Source organism: Oncorhynchus masou, unplaced genomic scaffold, assembly GCF_036934945.1.
Source record: "Oncorhynchus masou masou isolate Uvic2021 unplaced genomic scaffold, UVic_Omas_1.1 unplaced_scaffold_5388, whole genome shotgun sequence".
Lineage (NCBI taxonomy): Eukaryota > Metazoa > Chordata > Actinopteri > Salmoniformes > Salmonidae > Oncorhynchus > Oncorhynchus masou.
Genome location: NW_027011799.1, coordinates 1 through 19,691, shown reverse-complemented (window position 1 = coordinate 19,691; position 19,691 = coordinate 1). Strand labels below are relative to the sequence as shown.

Sequence of the window (19,691 nt, the reverse complement as noted above, 5' to 3'; positions counted from 1 at the left end):
ATATCCAATAAATGTCGTTCCACTTCATGATTGTGTCCCACTTGTTGTTGTTTCTTCACAAAAAAATACAGTTTTATATCTTTATGTTTGAAGCCTGAAATGTGGCAAAAGGTCGCAAAGTTCAAGGGGGCCGAATACTTTCGCAAGGCACTGTAAAAGTGGATAGTGCCCAAGTCTACTGCCTCACCCTGTCTCCCTCTCCCTCTCACCCTGTCTCCCTCTCACCCTGTCTCCCTCTCACCCTGTCTCCCTCTCACCCTGTCTCCCTCTCACCCTGTCTCCCTCTCCTCCTCTCTCCCCCGTGTCTAGGTGATGCGTTCCTACTTCAAGCGTGCCGACCCGTTCTTCGACGAGCAGGAGAACCACAGTCTGATTGGAGTGGCCAACGTGTTTCTGGCCTGTCTCTTCTACGACGTCAAGCTGCAGTACGCTGTACCCATCATCAACCAGAAGGGAGAGGTGTGTGTGTGTGTGTGCGTGTGTGTGTGTGTGTTCATTCTATCGCATTAAGCTGCAGTACGCTGTACCCATCATCAACCAGAAGGGAGAGGTGTGTGTGTGTGTGTGTGTGTGTGTGTTCATTCTATCGCATTAAGCTGCAGTACGCTGTACCCATCATCAACCAGAAGGGAGAGGTGTGTGTGTGTGTGTGTGTGTGTGTGTGTGTGTGTGTGTGTGTGTGTGTGTGTGTGTGTGTGTGTGTGTGTGTGTGTGTGTGTGTGTGTGTGTGTGTTCATTCTATCGAATTATGCTGCAGTGCCTGTCATCAATCAGATTACGTGGGTGACATGTCAGACAAATTATACTAAATGTTCAGTCATGAGTTAACCTTATACACTCGTACAGGTTGAATATGGCAGAATTGGACATAAATGCCTACATTTGGAGCTCAGTGTCTGTACAGTAACATGCTATAGATGAGGTCAGAGCTCAGTGTCTGTACAGTAACATGCTATAGATGAGGTCAGAGCTCAGTGTCTGTACAGTAACATGCTATAGATGAGGTCAGAGGTCAGTGTCTGTACAGTAACATGCTATAGAAGAGGTCAGAGCTCAGTGGCTGTACAGTAACATGCTATAGATGAGGTCAGAGCTCAGTGTCTGTACAGTAACATGCTATAGATGAGGTTAGAGCTCAGTGTCTGTACAGTAACATGCTATAGAAGAGGTCAGAGCTCAGTGTCTGTACAGTAACATGCTATAGATGAGGTCAGAGCTCAGTGTCTGTACAGTAACATGCTATAGATGAGGTTAGAGCTCAGTGTCTGTACAGTAACATGCTATAGATGAGGTCAGAGCTCTGTGTCTGTACAGTAACATGCTATAGAAGAGGTCAGAGCTCAGTGTCTGTACAGTAACATGCTATAGAAGAGGTCAGAGTTCAGTGTCTGTACAGTAACATGCTATAGATGAGGTCAGAGCTCAGTGTCTGTACAGTAACATGCTATAGAAGAGGTCAGAGTTCAGTGGCTGTACAGTAACATGCTATAGATGAGGTCAGAGCTCAGTGGCTGTACAGTAACATGCTATAGATGAGGTCAGAGCTCAGTGGCTGTACAGTAACATGCTATAGATGAGGTCAGAGCTCAGTGGCTGTACAGTAACATGCTATAGAAGAGGTCAGAGCTCAGTGGCTGTACAGTAACATGCTATAGATGAGGTCAGAGCTCAGTGGCTGTACAGTAACATGCTATAGATGAGGTCAGAGTTCAGTGGCTGTACAGTAACATGCTATAGAAGAGGTCAGAGTTCAGTGGCTGTACAGTAACATGCTATAGATGAGTCAGAGCTCAGTGGCTGTACAGTAACATGCTATAGATGAGGTCAGAGCTCAGTGGCTGTACAGTAACATGCTATAGATGAGGTCAGAGCTCAGTGGCTGTACAGTAACATGCTATAGAAGAGGTCAGAGTTCAGTGGCTGTACAGTAACATGCTATAGATGAGGTCAGAGCTCAGTGGCTGTACAGTAACATGCTATAGATGAGGTCAGAGCTCAGTGGCTGTACAGTAACATGCTATAGATGAGGTCAGAGCTCAGTGGCTGTACAGTAACATGCTATAGAAGAGGTCAGAGCTCAGTGGCTGTACAGTAACATGCTATAGATGAGGTCAGAGCTCAGTGTCTGTACAGTAACATGCTATAGATGAGGTCAGAGTTCAGTGTCTGTACAGTAACATGCTATAGATGAGGTCAGAGCTCAGTGGCTGTACAGTAACATGCTATAGATGAGGTCAGAGCTCAGTGTCTGTACAGTAACATGCTATAGAAGAGGTCAGAGCTCCGCCTCTGCTCTTCTGTCTGGGTTTTGATTGACAGTCATTCTGATCTTGAGCACCTCGCTCGACATAAAGTTGCCCCGATCCGTCCCACTGATTGGCCAACTTTAGAAATGTTGTCTGAGTGAGGGAAAATGTTGTACATTTAAGGGGAGTCTATTTAAATATATATATATATAATCCTGTTAAGAATTATAATAAATGCAGCTCTGATGTCATACAAACCAAACACCTGTGAGTCCAAATGTGCATTTTACAGTTACAAATAATGAATCTAATGTCATATACAGTGTCAACGTTTATAATCACTATGTTAGCTGTGGTGACACGGTGTCATACCCTGGGTTGTTCTGAACACAATGAGCCTGTTTGGTCGTGTCACACACACCTGTTTGGTCGTGTCACACACACCTGTTTGGTCGTGTCACACACACCTGTTTGGTCGTGTCACACACACCTGTTTGGTCGTGTCACACACACCTGTTTGGTCGTGTCACACACACCTGTTTGGTCGTGTCACACACACCTGTTTGGTCGTGTCACACACACCTGTTTGGTCGTGTCACACACACCTGTTTGGTCGTGTCACACACACCTGTTTGGTCGTGTCACACACACCTGAATCCTCTCAGGACTGCTTTCTATGGGCACCAATGGGATGATCTGTTTCCCTGAATTACACGTGAAAGCCCAACACTGTAATATCATGTTTTATAACTGAGCTAGTCATGTTGGCCATAGAAGAAGCTTTCAAATGATGCTGTATAAATGGTCTATTGCCTAAACGACAGTTGTGGGGATGCTGGGTTGTGTCCCAAACAATACAACTACAAGTGTCCTTGCTCTAGTTCCTCGACGACTCAGCGAGGAGAGCGCAAACAATACAACTACAAGTGTCCTTGCTCTAGTTCCTCGACGACTCAGCGAGGAGAGCTCAAACAATACAACTACAAGTGTCCTTGCTCTAGTTCCTCGACGACTCAGCGAGGAGAGCGCAAAAAAAGCAACCGTATAGTTGAAGACTCTTCTTTGAGTCATAAAAGTGCATTGAAATGACTTAGGAACTGAGAGGTGTGGGGCAACCAGTTCGTCCTCTCACTGAAACCCTTGTTGTTTCTTTGTCTTATGTAAAATCAACAGTGTAAAGTTTGAATTCAGTCTTGTCAGGTGAACTGTTGTGTCCTCACCTTTTTAGTCTAATAATTTCCCTGTGATCTCCAAAATGTTTCCCTTTTCAATTGCTACCATGGGTTATGTATTTTCAGATTTATTCTGTAAGAAACATTTTCAATATATAGGCCAATTCCCAGCAGTGTAAAAGGTTAATGATATTGTGTGTCTTTGTCTCTGTTAGGTGGCAGGGCGTCTCCATGTAGAAGTGTGGCGGGGAAGCGGGGGCTGGAGGAGACCACTGCAGATGGAGAGACTTCATAAATGGAGTGTGTGGTAAGAGATTTTCAACAGAGACACTGAAACCTCCGGTCCTGGAGCACGTTCTGAGAAAAAATGAATAAAATTAAATTTGTCACATGCGGCCGAATACAACAGGTGTAGGTAGACCTTACAGTGAAATGTTTCACTTACAAGCCCTTAACCAACAATGCAGTTTTTAGAAAAAACATTAAAAATAAATGTAAATGTAAGAGATAAGAAATACAAATAATTAAAGAGCAGCAGTAAATAACAATAGTGGGGTTTATACAGGGTGTTACGGTACAGAGTCAATGTGGAGGCTATATACAGGGGGTACCGGTACAGAGTCAATGTGGAGGCTATATACAGGGGGTACCGGTACAGAGTCAATGTGGAGGCTATATACAGGGGGTACCGGTACAGAGTCAATGTGGAGGCTATATACAGGGGGTACCGGTACAGAGTCAATGTGGTCTATATACAGGGTGTTACGGTACAGAGTCAATGTGGAGGCTATATACAGGGTATTACGGTACAGAGTCAATGTGGAAGCTATATACAGGTGGTACTGGTACAGAGTCAATGTGGAGGCTATATACAGGGTATTACGGTACAGAGTCAATGTGGAGGCTATATACAGGGTATTACGGTACAGAGTCAATGTGGGGGCTATATACAGGGGGTACCGGTACAGAGTCAGTGTGGAGGCTATATACAGGGGGTACCGGTACAGAGTCAATGTGGAGGCTATATACAGGGTATTACGGTACAGAGTCAATGTGGAGGCTATATACAGGGTATTACGGTACAGAGTCAATGTGGGGGCTATATACAGGGGGTACCGGTACAGAGTCCGTGTGGAGGCTATATACAGGGGGTACCGGTACAGAGTCAATGTGGAGGCTATATACAGGGTATTACGGTACAGAGTCACTGTGTGGGGGCACCGGTGTCGAGGTCATTGAGGTAATATGTACATGTGGGTAGAGTTATTAAAGTGACTATGCGTAGATGATAACAGAGAGTAGCAGCAGTGTTGAAGGGGGGGACAATGCAACTAGTCTGGGTAGCCATTTGATTAGATGTTCAGGAGTCTGATGGCTTGGGGATAGAAGCTGTTTCGAAGCCTCTTGGACCTAGACTTGGCGCTCCGGTACCGCTTGCCGTGCGGTAGCAGAGAGAACAGTTTATGACTAGACTGTCTGCTGTTTGACTTCCATTTAGCCATCTCTGCTGTGTCCTCTGCAAACAGTCCAAAATCAATACCTAACCACATTTTTACACCCAATGAATCGTTGGATGCTAATGGTTCGATTTTAAAATAGACAGTAATATGTTAGTGTTTTCAAATGTTTGTCTTGTCCTTTTGAAGGGGTGTTTGTTGAATTTCTTTTTTTCTTTTTTCTTTTTTTAAGAACAGTTAAGAACAAATTCTTATTTTCAATGACGGCCTAGGAACAGTGGGTTAACTGCCTGTTCAGGGGCAGAACGACAGATTTGTACCTTGTCAGCTCGGGGATTTGAACTTGCAACCTTCCGGTCACTAGTCCAACGCTCTAACCACTAGGCTACCCTGCCGTCTCTACACTCTAACCACTAGGCTACCCTGCCGCCTCTACACTCTAACCACTAGGCTACCCTGCAGCCTCTACACTCTAACCACTAGGTTACCCTGCCGCCTCTACACTCTAACAACTCGGCTACCCTGCCGCCTCTACACTCTAACCACTAGGCTACCCTGCAGCCTCTACATTCTAACCACTAGGCTACCCTGCCGCCCCATTCAGAATCTATAGCCACTGTGTTCTGGAATGTGTCCATGTATTCTCTGAGTGTCTCCTCCTCTCCTCTCTGTCCAGGTGAGGATCCTGCAGGCTACAGGTCTTCCCCGTCACCTGGGTAACTTTGTGTTCTGCCAGTACCACTTCTGGGGGCAGGATGAGCCTGTGTTCATCGCCCCGGAGATGGAGCCCTCACCTCCATCAGCCATCAGCAAAGAGCCCCTCTGCACCGTGCTGTTTGACAGTAGCAAGGTGAGACTGTGGCTCGGTCACGTAGAGACAGGCATAGAAACCTTGAATAGCCGTAGAGGACAGCAGAGGAGTCTAGAAAAGTCTAAACTTCTGCATGTGTCCTGTGCTATATTGTGTTGGTCGTATTAGATTTGATTAAACAGACTTGTTCTAACTGAAAGCTGGGTGTACAGCTGACAGAAGCAACGTGGGACAATGGGCTAGGCCTGTCACCACAAACACTGAGGCTGACGTTTCCTGGGAACACGGAGGCCCTGGCTCGTCTCCTGGGAAACACGGAGGCCCTGGCTCGTCTCCTGGGAAACACGGAGGCCGTGGGCTCGTCTCCTGGGAAACACGGAGGCCGTGGCTCGTCTCCTGGGAAACACGGAGGCCCTGGCTCGTCTCCTGGGAAACACGGAGGCCCTGGCTCGTCTCCTGGGAAACACGGAGGCCGTGGCTCGTCTCCTGGGAAACACGGAGGCCGTGGCTCGTCTCCTGGGAAACACGGAGGCCCTGGCTCGTCTCCTGGGAAACACGGAGGCCGTGGCTCGTCTCCTGGGAAACACGGAGGCCCTGGCTCGTCTCCTGGGAAACACGGAGGCCGGGGCTCGTCTCCTGGGAAACACGGAGGCCGTGGCTCGTCTCCTGGGAAACACGGAGGCCGTGGCTCGTCTCCTGGGAAACACGGAGGCCCTGGCTCGTCTCCTGGGAAACACGGAGGCCGTGGCTCGTCTCCTGGGAAACACGGAGGCCCTGGCTCGTCTCCTGGGAAACACGGAGGCCCTGGCTCGTCTCCTGGGAAACACGGAGGCCCTGGCTCGTCTCCTGGGAAACACGGAGGCCGTGGCTCGTCTCCTGGGAAACACGGAGGCCCTGGCTCGTCTCCTGGGAAACACGGAGGCCGTGGCTCGTCTCCTGGGAAACACGGAGGCCGTGGCTCGTCTCCTGGGAAACACGGAGGCCGTGGCTCGTCTCCTGGGAAACACGGAGGCCCTGGCTCGTCTCCTGGGAAACACGGAGGCCCTGGCTCGTCTCCTGGGAAACACGGAGGCCCTGGCTCGTCTCCTGGGAAACACGGAGGCCCTGGCTCGTCTCCTGGGAAACACGGAGGCCCTGGCTCGTCTCCTGGGAAACACGGAGGCCCTGGCTCGTCTCCTGGGAAACACGGAGGCCCTGGCTCGTCTCCTGGGAAACACGGAGGCCCTGGCTCGTCTCCTGGGAAACACGGAGGCCCTGGCTCGTCTCCTGGGAAACACGGAGGCCCTGGCTCGTCTCCTGGGAAACACGGAGGCCCTGGCTCGTCTCCTGGGAGACACGGAGGCCCTGGCTCGTCTCCTGGGAGACACGGAGGCCCTGGCTCGTCTCCTGGGAAACACGGAGGCCCTGGCTCGTCTCCTGGGAAACACGGAGGCCCTGGCTCGTCTCCTGGGAAACACGGAGGCCCTGGCTCGTCTCCTGGGAAACACGGAGGCCGTGGCTCGTCTCCTGGGAAACACGGAGGCCGTGGCTCGTCTCCTGGGAAACACGGAGGCCGTGGCTCGTCTCCTGGGAAACACGGAGGCCCTGGCTCGTCTCCTGGGAAACACGGAGGCCCTGGCTCGTCTCCTGGGAAACACGGAGGCCGTGGCTCGTCTCCTGGGAAACACGGAGGCCGTGGCTCGTCTCCTGGGAAACACGGAGGCCCTGGCTCGTCTCCTGGGAAACACGGAGGCCGTGGCTCGTCTCCTGGGAAACACGGAGGCCCTGGCTCGTCTCCTGGGAAACACGGAGGCCGTGGCTCGTCTCCTGGGAAACACGGAGGCCGTGGCTCGTCTCCTGGGAAACACGGAGGCCGTGGCTCGTCTCCTGGGAAACACGGAGGCCCTGGCTCGTCTCCTGGGAAACACGGAGGCCGTGGCTCGTCTCCTGGGAAACACGGAGGCCCTGGCTCGTCTCCTGGGAAACACGGAGGCCCTGGCTCGTCTCCTGGGAAACACGGAGGCCCTGGCTCGTCTCCTGGGAAACACGGAGGCCGTGGCTCGTCTCCTGGGAAACACGGAGGCCCTGGCTCGTCTCCTGGGAAACACGGAGGCCGTGGCTCGTCTCCTGGGAAACACGGAGGCCGTGGCTCGTCTCCTGGGAAACACGGAGGCCGTGGCTCGTCTCCTGGGAAACACGGAGGCCCTGGCTCGTCTCCTGGGAAACACGGAGGCCCTGGCTCGTCCCTGGGAAACACGGAGGCCCTGGCTCGTCTCCTGGGAAACACGGAGGCCCTGGCTCGTCTCCTGGGAAACACGGAGGCCCTGGCTCGTCTCCTGGGAACACGGAGGCCCTGGCTCGTCTCCTGGGAAACACGGAGGCCCTGGCTCGTCTCCTGGGAAACACGGAGGCCCTGGCTCGTCTCCTGGGAAACACGGAGGCCCTGGCTCGTCTCCTGGGAAACACGGAGGCCCTGGCTCGTCTCCTGGGAAACACGGAGGCCGTGGCTCGTCTCCTGGGAAACACGGAGGCCGTGGCTCGTCTCCTGGGAAACACGGAGGCCGTGGCTCGTCTCCTGGGAAACACGGAGGCCGTGGCTGTCTCCTGGGAAACACGGAGGCCGTGGCTCGTCTCCTGGGAAACACGGAGGCCGTGGCTCGTCTCCTGGGAAACACGGAGGCCCTGGCTCGTCTCCTGGGAAACACGGAGGCCGTGGCTCGTCTCCTGGGAAACACGGAGGCCGTGCAGATACTAATCCCTCCAGACATTTGTATGGCTCTTGTTCTGTGTACAACCAGACTTGCTAGGACAGACACACCAACTCAAAACCCGGAAACTTGCAGCTTGTTCTGTATTCTCCCTGATTCTGGGAATCCTTCAACCATGAATTTTTTTTGGAAAAGCCAAAACATTTTGAGAGCGTTTCCAGAGCAAAGTGACATACGTGGCTTCGGAGCTGAGTTGGATCTCATAATCTGACAGAATGGGAGTGATTGTGGGTCCAGTGTTTGTCTCATGTGCCTTTTTGTGTGCTCTGTTTGTTCCCAGGAGATGGAGGTCTGTGTGTCCGAGGAGTTTGTGGAGTTTGTGGCGGAGGGGGCAGTGGCCATCGAGGTATTCGGACATAAGCAGGTCAACCACCGCAGGAACCTGGCTCTCTGGGATCTGGGAGTCATTCAGGCCAAGACACGAACCCTCAGAGAGAGGTAGGTTGGCTGGCTGGCTGGGGGAAGAGGGGTAGGTTGGCTGGCTGGCTGGGGGAAGAGGGGTAGGTTGGCTGGCTGGCTGGGGAAGAGGGGGTAGGCTGGCTGGCTGGCTGGGGGAAGAGGGGGTGGGCTGGTTGGGGGGAAGAGGGGGTAGGCTGGCTGGCTGGTTGGGGGAAGAGGGGTAGGCTGGCTGGCTGGCTGGCTGGGGGAAGAGGGGGTAGGCTGGCTGGCTGGCTGGGGGAAGAGGGGGTAGGCTGGCTGGTTTGGGGAAGAGGGGTAGGCTGGCTGGCTGGCTGGGGGAAGAGGGGGTAGGCTGGCTGGCTGGCTGGGGGAAGAGGGGGTAGGCTGGCTGGCTGGCTGGGGAAGAGGGGTAGGCTGGCTGGCTGGTTTGGGGAAGAGGGGTAGGCTGGCTGGCTGGTTGGGGGAAGAGGGGGTAGGCTGGCTGGCTGGCTGGGGGAAGAGGGGTAGGCTGGCTGGCTGGCTGGGGGAAGAGGGGGTAGGCTGGCTGGCTGGCTGGTTTGGGGAAGAGGGGTAGGCTGGCTGGCTGGTTTGGGGAAGAGGGGTAGGCTGGCTGGCTGGCTGGCTGGGGAAGAGGGGTAGGCTGGCTGGCTGGCTGGGGGAAGAGGGGTAGGCTGGCTGGCTGGCTGGCTGGGGGAAGAGGGGGTGGGCTGGCTGGCTGGCTGGGGGAAGAGGGGGTAGGCTGGCTGGCTGGTTTGGGGAAGAGGGGTAGGCTGGCTGGCTGGTTTGGGAAGAGGGGTAGGCTGGCTGGCTGGGGAAGAGGGGTAGGCTGGCTGGCTGGCTGGGGGAAGAGGGGTAGGCTGGCTGGCTGGCTGGCTGGGGGAAGAGGGGGTGGGCTGGCTGGTTGGGGGAAGAGGGGTAGGCTGGGTGGTTGGGGGAAGAGGGGTGGGCTGGCTGGTTGGGGGAAGAGGGGTAGGCTGGCTGGTTGGGGGAAGAGGGGTGGGCTGGCTGGTTGGGGGAAGAGGGGGTGGGCTGGCTGGTTGGGGGAAGAGGGGTGGGCTGGCTGGTTGGGGGAAGAGGGGTGGGCTGGGTGGCTGGGGGAAGAGGGGTAGGCTGGCTGGGGGAAGAGGTGTAGGCCGATAGGGGTAAACTGGTAGGGGTAGCGGGGTCGGCTGTTGGGGATAGAGGGGTTGGCTCGTAGAGGGGTCGGCTGGTAGGGGTGGAGGGTTTAGGTAGAGGGGTATGCTGGTTGGGGTAAACTGGTAGGGGTGGCAGGGTAGGCTGGTAGGGATAGAGGGGGTGGGGCTAGAAGGGTAGCGGGGTGGGGCTAGAAGGGTAGAGGGGTGGGGGAGGAGGTGGAAACTCAGAGAGGGGTACAGTATTCTGCCCTGGGGGAGAGGGAAGGATGGGTATCCAAAAAGGACATGTGGTTTGCAAACAGGATCACACAGAAAAACAATACATGAAGACGATTCAACTACTGGGTTGGTGTATAACCAGGTGGAGGCAGGTGACTGGAGCTGTGGGTTGGTATATAACCAGGTGGAGCTGTGGGTTGGTGTTTAACCAGGTGGAGCTGTGGGTTGGTGTTTAACCAGGTGGAGCTGTGGGTTTGTATATAACCAGGTGGAGGCAGGTGACTGGAGCTGTGGGTTGGTGTTTAACCAGGTGGAGCTGTGGGTTGGTATATAACCAGGTGGAGCTGTGGGTTGGTGTATAACCAGGTGGAGCTGTGGGTTGGTGTTTAACCAGGTGGAGCTGTGGGTTTGTATATAACCAGGTGGAGGCAGGTGACTGGAGCTGTGGGTTGGTGTTTAACCAGGTGGAGCTGTGGGTTGGTATATAACCAGGTGGAGCTGTGGGTTGGTATATAACCAGGTGGAGGCAGGTGACTGGAGCTGTGGGTTGGTGTTTAACCAGGTGGAGCTGTGGGTTGGTATATAACCAGGTGGAGCTGTGGGTTGTTGTATAACCAGGTGGAGGTGTGGGTTGGTATATAACCAGGTGGAGGTGTGGGTTGGTATATAACCAGGTGGAGGTGTGGGTGGGTGTATAACCAGGTGGAGGTGTGGGTTGGTATATAACCAGGTGGTGGTGTGGGTTGGTATTCAACCAGGTGGAGGTGTGGGTTGGTATACAACCAGGTGGAGCTGTGGGTTGGTATACAACCAGGTGACTGGTGGTGTGGGTGGGTATATAACCAGGTGGAGCTGTGGGTTGGTATATAACCAGGTGACTGGAGATGTGGGTTGGTATATAACCAGGTGACTGGAGCTGTGGGTTGGTATATAACCAGGTGACTGGAGGTGTGGGTTGGTGTATAACCAGGTGACTGGAGGTGTGGGTTGGTGTATAACCAGGTGGAGGTGTGGGTGGGTGTATAACCAGGTGGAGGTGTGGGTGGGTATATAACCAGGTGGAGCTGTGGGTTGGTATATAACCAGGTGGAGGTGTGGGTTGGTATATCACCAGGTGGAGCTGTGGGTGGGTGTATAACCAGGTGGAGGTGTGGGTGGGTGTATAACCAGGTGGAGGTGTGGGTTGGTATATCACCAGGTGGAGCTGTGGGTTGGTATATTACCAGGTGGAGCTGTGGGCTGGTATATCACCAGGTGGAGCTGTGGGTGGGTATATAACCAGGTGGAGCTGTGGGTGGGTATATAACCAGGTGGAGCTGTGGGTGGGTATATAACCAGGTGGAGGTGTGGGTGGGTATATAACCAGTGTGTGTGTGTGTGTGTGTGTGAGACCAGGTGGAGTGAGGTGACTCGTAGATTAGAGCTGTGGGTTCAGGTGTTGGAGCTGAATGAAGCAGGAGAGTTCACCCCTGTAGAGGTCCTACCACCCAAGGACGTCGGCACTGGGGGCCTCTTCCAGCTCAGACAGGTCGGTAGCTTGTTTTCTGTGTGCAGTACAGGACACTGTGTTTTGGCGCGACCTCTTGGGAGTGTCTGCAAGACTTGTTTTATTTGATGTATACTAGATGTTTAGTAGGAAAAGTCTGTGATCCCTGCAGGGCCAGTCTCTAACCTGAACCCTGTCTCCCTCCCCAGGGCCAGTCTCTAACCTGATCCCTGTCTCCCCCTCCCCAGGGCCAGTCTCTAACCTGAACCCTGTCTCCTCCTCCCCAGGGCCAGTCTGTAACCTGAACCCTGTCTCCACCTCCCCAGGGCCAGTCTCTAACCTGATCCCTGTCTCCACCTCCCCAGGGCCAGTCTCTAACCTGAACCCTGTCTCCTCCTCCCCAGGGCCAGTCTGTAACCTGAACCCTGTCTCCACCTCCCCAGGGCCAGTCTCTAACCTGAACCCTGTCTCCACCTCCCCAGGGCCAGTCTCTAACCTGAACCCTGTCTCCTCCTCCCCAGGGCCAGTCTCTAACCTGAACCCTGTCTCCCCCTCCCCAGGGCCAGTCTCTAACCTGATCCCTGTCTCCCCCTCCCCAGGGCCAGTCTGTAACCTGAACCCTGTCTCCCTCCCCAGGGCCAGTCTGTAACCTGAACCCTGTCTCCCCCTCCCCAGGGCCAGTCTCTAACCTGAACCCTGTCTCCTCCTCCCCAGGGCCAGTCTCTAACCTGAACCCTGTCCCCCTCCCCAGGGCCAGTCTCTAACCTGAACCCTGTCTCCCCCTCCCCAGGGCCAGTCTCTAACCTGATCCCTGTCTCCCCCTCCCCAGGGCCAGTCTCTAACCTGATCCCTGTCTCCCCCTCCCCAGGGCCAGTCTCTAACCTGATCCTGTCTCCCCCTCCCCAGGGCCAGTATGTAACCTGAACCCTGTCTCCCTCCCCAGGGCCAGTCTCTAACCTGAACCCTGTCTCCCCTCCCCAGGGCCAGTATGTAACCTGAACCCTGTCTCCCCTCCCCAGGGCCAGTCTCTAACCTGATCCCTGTCCCCTTCCCCAGGGCCAGTCTCTAACCTGAACCCTGTCTCCCTTCCCCAGGGCCAGTCTCTAACCTGATCCCTGTCTCCCCCTCCCCAGGGCCAGTCTCTAACCTGATCCCTGTCTCCCCTCCCCAGGGCCAGTATGTAACCTGAACCCTGTCTCCTCCCTAGGGCCAGTCTCTAACCTGAACCCTGTCTCCCCCTCCCCAGGGCCAGTCTCTAACCTGATCCCTGTCTCCCCTCCCCAGGGCCAGTATGTAACCTGAACCCTGTCTCCTCCTTCCCCCAGGGCCAGTCTCTAACCTGAACCCTGTCTCCTCCTCCCCAGGGCCAGTCTCTAACCTGATCCCTGTCTCCTCCTCCCCAGGGCCAGTCTCTAACCTGAACCCTGTCTCCTCCTTCCCAGGGCCAGTATGTAACCTGATCCCTGTCTCCCCCTCCCCAGGGCCAGTCTCTAACCTGATCCCTGTCTCCTCCTCCCCAGGGCCAGTCTCTAACCTGATCCCTGTCTCCCCCTCCCCAGGGCCAGTATGTAACCTGATCCCTGTCTCCCCCTCCCCAGGGCCAGTCTCTAACCTGATCCCTGTCTCCCCCTCCCCAGGGCCAGTCTCTAACCTGATCCCTGTCTCCTCCTTCCCAGGGCCAGTCTCGTCGTGTTCAGGTGGTGGTCCGGTCCGTTAAGGACTCGGGCACCATGCCTCTCATTGCCACAAAAATCCTCTCTGTTTCCATCGGCAACGTGGAAGTTCGGCAGGCCCGCCCTTCGGATGAGGACATGGACAGCTATCAGGTAACACGGATTGGAATCAGTTTATGGTAGTCTGAGACATTGGGAGAACCTCAATTGTATTTCCTTGACTCCTCGTGTCCTCCCCGTGAGTTGAGTGGAGGGCGGAGGAGATTCTCCCCGTGAGTTGAGTGGAGGGCGGAGGAGATTCTCCCCGTGAGTTGAGTGGAGGGCGGAGGAGATTCTCCCCGTGAGTTGAGTGGAGGAGGAGATTCTCCCCGTGAGTTGAGTGGAGGGCGGAGGAGATTCTCCCCGTGAGTTGAGGACGGAGGAGATTCTCCCCGTGAGTTGAGTGGAGGAGGAGATTCTCCCCGTGAGTTGAGTTGAGGAGGAGATTCTCCCCGTGAGTTGAGTGGAGGAGGAGATTCTCCCCGTGAGTTGAGTGGAGGAGGAGATTCTCCCGTGAGTTGAGTTGAGGAGGAGATTCTCCCGTGAGTTGAGTTGAGGAGGAGATTCTCCCGTGAGTTGAGTTGAGGAGGAGATTCTCCCCGTGAGTTGAGTTGAGGAGGAGATTCTCCCCGTGAGTTGAGTTGAGGAGGAGATTCTCCCCGTGAGTTGAGTTGAGGAGGAGATTCTCCCCGTGAGTTGAGTGGAGGAGGAGATTCTCCCCGTGAGTTGAGTGGAGGAGGAGATTCTCCCCGTGAGTGGAGTGAAGGAGGAGATTCTCCCCGTGAGTTGAGGACGGAGGAGATTCTCCCCGTGAGTTGAGTTGAGGAGGAGATTCTCCCCGTGAGTTGAGTTGAGGAGGAGATTCTCCCCGTGAGTTGAGGACGGAGGAGATTCTCCCCGTGAGTGGAGTGGAGGAGGAGATTCTCCCCGTGAGTGGAGTGGAGGAGGAGATTCTCCCCGTGAGTTGAGTGGAGGGCGGAGGAGATTCTCCCCGTGAGTTGAGTGAAGGAGGAGATTCTCCCCGTGAGTGGAGTGGAGGAGGAGATTCTCCCCGTGAGTTGAGTTGAGGAAAGTAGTCACAGGTTTTTTTCAGTTGGGCACACCGTACCGAAACAACAGAAATGTTGTTCTTATTGGATAAGTTCAGATAGTACCAGGGCTGAGGTTTGAGTCTGTAGGAGAAGACTATCTATATAGGAGGGATAGAGCTGGTGTGTGTGTGTGTGTGTCTGCAGGAAGTTGATCTGGAGAGGTTGAGGGACCAATGGCTGACCACTCTCACTACGAGACAAGAGTACCTGGACCAGCACCTGCAGAAGATGGTCCAAAAGCCCGGTGAGCCCTGACAAACACACTACATTACACACCGAGCGTATTGATGACCTCCTCACGACACACACTACATTACACACCGAGCGTATTGATGACCTCCTCACGACACACACTACATTACACACCGAGCGTATTGATGACCTCCTCACGACACACACTACATTACACACCGAGCGTATTGATGACCTCCTCACGACACACACTACATTACACACCGAGCGTATTGATGACCTCCCCTCACGACACACACTACATTACACACCGAGCGTGATTGATGACCTCTTCACGACACACACTACATTACACACCGAGCGTATTGATGACCTCCTCACGACACACACTACATTACACACCGAGCGTATTGATGACCTCCTCACGACACACACTACATTACACACCGAGCGTATTGATGACCTCCTCACGACACACACTACATTACACACCGAGCGTATTGATGACCTCCTCACGACACACACTACATTACACACCGAGCGTATTGATGACCTCCTCACGACACACACTACATTACACACCGAGCGTATTGATGACCTGTCCTCCTGACTGCTGTCTCAAGTCCAGTCATATTCAAAGCCTCTGTCTGATTGCTCTGTCTGGAGCTTTCTGTTGAGCAGTTTGACAAGACTATAATCAGTGTGTGTGTGTGTGTGTGTGTGTGTGTGTGTGTGTGTGTGTAGATAAGTCAGAGGATGACGTGGAGAGGGAGGCCCAGCTGTTAGAGTGGCGTTTGACCCTGACAGAGGAACGTAACGCCGTCCTGTTACCTTCGGCTGGTAGCGGGATCCCTGGAGCCCCCGCAGAGAGGTAGAGGGTGTGTGTGTTGGGGAGGGGGGGGTGTAGCTGTGAGCTCCCAGTGTTCTGATTGGTTAATTTCCCCTATTCCAGAGTCCCTGTTCCTGGGATGGAGACTCACATTCCTGTCCTCTTCCTGGACCTTAGTGGTACGTTCTGCTCTTTTCTCCTCTTCCCTTCTCTCTTTTCCTCTCTCCTTCACTCTTTCCCTTCTTCATTCTCCCTTCTTCATGTTAGAAAAACTAATTGGCAGCATTTCAGGCAGTTAAGAAATAGGTGTGCCTCCTCAATTTAGAAATGGGTGTGCCTCCTCAATTAAGAAATAGGTGTGCCTCCTCAATTAACCTCTTGATACTACCCATCCCGGATCCGGGATCGTGAATACAGCCTCAGGCTCATTAGCATAACGCAACGTTAACGATTTCTGAAAATCGCAAATGAAATGAAAATAATATGCCTGCTCTCAAGCTTAGCCTTTTCTTAACAACACTGTCATCTCAGATTTTCAAAATATGGTTTTGAACCATAGCAAATCAAGCATTTGTGTAAGAGTATTGCAAGCTAGCTTAGCATTTTGCGTAGCATTTAGCACGCAACATTTTCACAAAAACCAAATAAATAAAATAATTTACCTTTGAAGAACTTCAGATGTTTTCAATGAGGAGACTCTCAGTTACATAGCAAATGTTCAGTTTTTCCTGAAAGAATCTTTGTGTAGGAGAAATCGCTCCGTTTTGTACATCACATTTGGCTACCGAAACGAACCGAAAATTCAGTCACCAAAACGTCAAACTTTTTCCGAATTAACTCCATAATATCGACCGAAACATGGCAAACGTTGTTTAGAATCAATCCTCAAGGTGTTTTTTCACATATCTCTTCATTGATATGCCGTTCGTGGAAGCCTGCTTTCCCCTCAGAATCCCATGGAAAAATACCAGCAGCTGAAAATGACGCACCAATTTCGAAGGAGGACACCGGGCGGACACCTGGAAAATGTAGTCTCTTATGGTCAATCTTCCAATGATATGCCTACAAATACGTCACAATGCTGCAGACACCTTGGGGAAACGATAGATAGGGCAGGCGCATTCCTGTCGCATTCACAGCCATATAAGGAGACAATGGAAAACAGAGCCTCAAAAAATCCTGCTCATTTCCTGGTTGCAGTTTCATCTTGGTTTTGCTTGTAGCTCCTGTTCTAGGGCACTCACAGACAATATCTTTGCAGTTCTGGAAAATTCAGAGTGTTTTCTTTCCAAAGCTATCAATTATATGCATAGTCGAGCATCTTTTTGTGACAAAATATCTTGTTTAAAACGGGAACGTTTTCATCCAAAATGAAATAGCGCCCCAGAGTTTCTTAAGAGAGAGTGTGCCTCCTCAATTAAGAGAGAGGTGTGCCTCCTCAATTAAGAGAGAGGTGTGCCTCCTCAATTAAGAGAGAGGTGTGCCTCCTCAATTAAGAGAGAGGTGTGCCTCCTCAATTAAGAGAAAGGTGTGCCTCCTCAATTTAGAAAGAGGTGTGCCTCTTCAATTAAGAGAGAGTGTGCCTCTTCAATTAAGAGAGAGGTGTGCCTCCTCAATTAAGAGAGGTGTGCCTCCTCAATTAAGAGAGAGGTGTGCCTCCTCAATTAAGAGAAAGGTGTGCCTCCTCAATTTAGAAAGAGGTGTGCCTCTTCAATTAAGAGAGAGGTGTGCCTCTTCAATTAAGAGAGAGGTGTGCCTCCTCAATTAAGAAATCGGTGTGCCTCTTCAATTAAGAGAGAGGTGTGCCTCCTCAGTTAAGAAAGCTAAATCAAGCTACTCTATTTTCTAATTTCTATCTGACTGCTGCAGGTTCATCTACATTTTCTAAACTGTTTAATGAACTGAAGCATGGAAATTCTTCTCCTTCCCTGCCTAAGAAAGTTGTCAGACTGGCATCAGTACTGAAAGAAATGAGAAGTGATGCTTTGAAAAAGCATTTTATTTTGGTAGGCTTTTTATTCGAAAGAAACTGTGTTTTAATTGACCCTGGTCAGCCAGCCAGTCAACTGCCTGACCCTCATTCAGACTCCAGTTGGCTCATTGGAAGATCAGTCAACTGCCTGCCCCTCATTCAGACTCCAGTTGGCTCATTGGAAGATCAGTCAACTACCTGCCCTTCATTCAGACTCCAGTTGGCTCATTGGAAGATCAGTCAACTACCTGCCCTTCATTCAGACTCCAGTTGGCTCATTGGAAGATCAGTCAACTACCTGCCCTTCATTCAGACTCCAGTTGGCTCATTGGAAGATCAGTCAACTACCTGCCCTTCATTCAGACTCCAGTTGGCTCATTGGAAGATCAGTCAACTACCTGCCCTTCATTCTGACTCCAGTTGGCTCATCGGAAGGTCAGTCAACTACCTGCCCTTCATTCTGACTCCAGTTGGCTCATTGGAAGATCAGTCAACTACCTGCCCTTCATTCAGACTCCAGTTGGCTCATTGGAAGATCAGTCAACTTCTACTGAATGTTTATTTTAACTTCAACAACGTTCTACTAGTGATGTGCTCGATGCCTTGCTTAAAAACAATATATCCTGGGGCTGATTTGCTTGATCTTTTCATGCTGCAGCTTCCTGTTGCAGAGTCATTGACACACATTTTTAATCTGCCGATTATCGCCAGAGTTTGGAAGGCGGACCGTGTGCTCCCTCTTCACCAAGGTGGTGACCCCCCCTCATGTCGATTTTTAATTATTTAGGTCGATCTTGAAATTGTCTTGCCTAGAAAAACATGTTTGAATAATTTAATCAACTGTTAGCTAAGATCTTAATGAAGACACCTTGGTCTCAGCATTGACAAAATAAAGGTTAAATCAGATGTATTTTTGGCATTGACTCTGAACCCTCTCTCTCTCTGTCTCTCTGTCTCTCTCTGTGTCTCTGTCTCTCTCTGTCTCTCTCTCTCTCTTTCTGATTCTCTCTCTGTGTCTCTGTCTGTCTCTCTCTAGCTGATGATTTCCAGGACAACCTGTCTGCTCCGCTGGCTGGAGGTCTGGACGCCGTGCTGAACCATGAGGATGAGGATGAGTTCTTGACCTGCACATCGTCAAACATTCCGATGAAGAGGTGAGCTAACTGTCTTAAAGACACAAACTGGAGCTGAAACCGACTGAGGCCCTAACACCAGTAGTGACCTCCTGGTCAAAATCAACACCCCGTATTTTCTTAAGACACTTGTCATAGATCTGAAAGGATCCGATGTGTAGGAACCGGTGCTGCCGGGCCCGGTGGGATCTCTGCCGAGCTGCTTATTCCTATCAGACCCCTTTTAAGGTGTATCACAAGTAACGAGGGGACGAGATGTTGAACCAGGCATGTATCATCCCCCTCCCCAGGTTGGTGCGGAGGCGGCGTGGGACTCTACGGTACATGACTGTCCCCAGTTGAGTCGCGGCGCGTCGGCTGACCTCCGAGTGTACCTGACAGTCAGGGTCGTAGTTCAGCTCTCACACCCTGCTAACATGCAGCTGGTCCTCAGAAAACGCATCTGTGTCAACCTAGCTGGACGACAGGTAGGAGTCACACACACTGGACGACAGGTAGGAGTCACACACACACACCAGACGACAGGTTGGTGTCTCACACACTGGACGACAGGTAGGAGTCACACACACTGGACTACAGGTAGGAGTCACACACACTGGACGACAGGTAGGAGTCACACACACTGGACGACAGGTAGGAGTCACACACACTGGACGACAGGTGGAGTCACACACACTGGACGACAGGTAGGAGTCACACACTGGACGACAGGTAGGAGTCACACACACACACTGGACGACAGGTAGGAGTCACACACACACACTGGACGACAGGTAGGAGTCACACACACACTGGACGACAGGTAGGAGTCACACACACACACTGGACGACAGGTAGGAGTCACACACACACACACTGGACGACAGGTAGAGTCACACACACACACTGGACGACAGGTAGGAGTCACACACACACACTGGACGACAGGTAGGAGTCACACACACACACTGGACGACAGGTAGGAGTCACACACACACACACTGGACGACAGGTAGGAGTCACACACACACACTGGACGACAGGTGGAGCACACACACACACTGGACGACAGGTAGGAGTCACACACACACACTGGACGACAGGTAGGAG

The 19,691-nt window shown here is 52.6% G+C and overlaps 1 protein-coding gene across 1 annotated transcript; it reads left to right on the top strand.

Annotated features, from left to right (window-relative positions):
• Positions 1-315: 315 nt before the first annotated feature.
• LOC135535964 (kinesin-like protein KIF13B) lies at positions 316-19,213 on the top strand. The gene is made up of 11 exons (XM_064962366.1): positions 316-459; positions 3,634-3,725; positions 5,552-5,725; positions 8,714-8,871; positions 11,583-11,715; positions 13,350-13,499; positions 14,621-14,720; positions 15,413-15,539; positions 15,621-15,676; positions 18,506-18,623; positions 18,893-19,213. Exons 2-11 carry the CDS (start codon positions 3,714-3,716, stop codon positions 18,942-18,944), a joined length of 1,080 nt encoding a protein of 359 aa, XP_064818438.1. The 5' UTR covers positions 316-459; positions 3,634-3,713; the 3' UTR covers positions 18,945-19,213.
• The last annotated feature ends 478 nt before the right edge of the window (positions 19,214-19,691 follow it).

Coding starts and splice junctions, on each gene's coding strand:
- LOC135535964 (XM_064962366.1), top strand. Junction 8,872..11,582: donor ACACGAACCCTCAGAGAGAG/GTAGGTTGGCTG, acceptor GTGTGAGACCAG/GTGGAGTGAGGTGACTCGTA. Junction 18,624..18,892: donor TCAAACATTCCGATGAAGAG/GTGAGCTAACTG, acceptor CCCCCTCCCCAG/GTTGGTGCGGAGGCGGCGTG.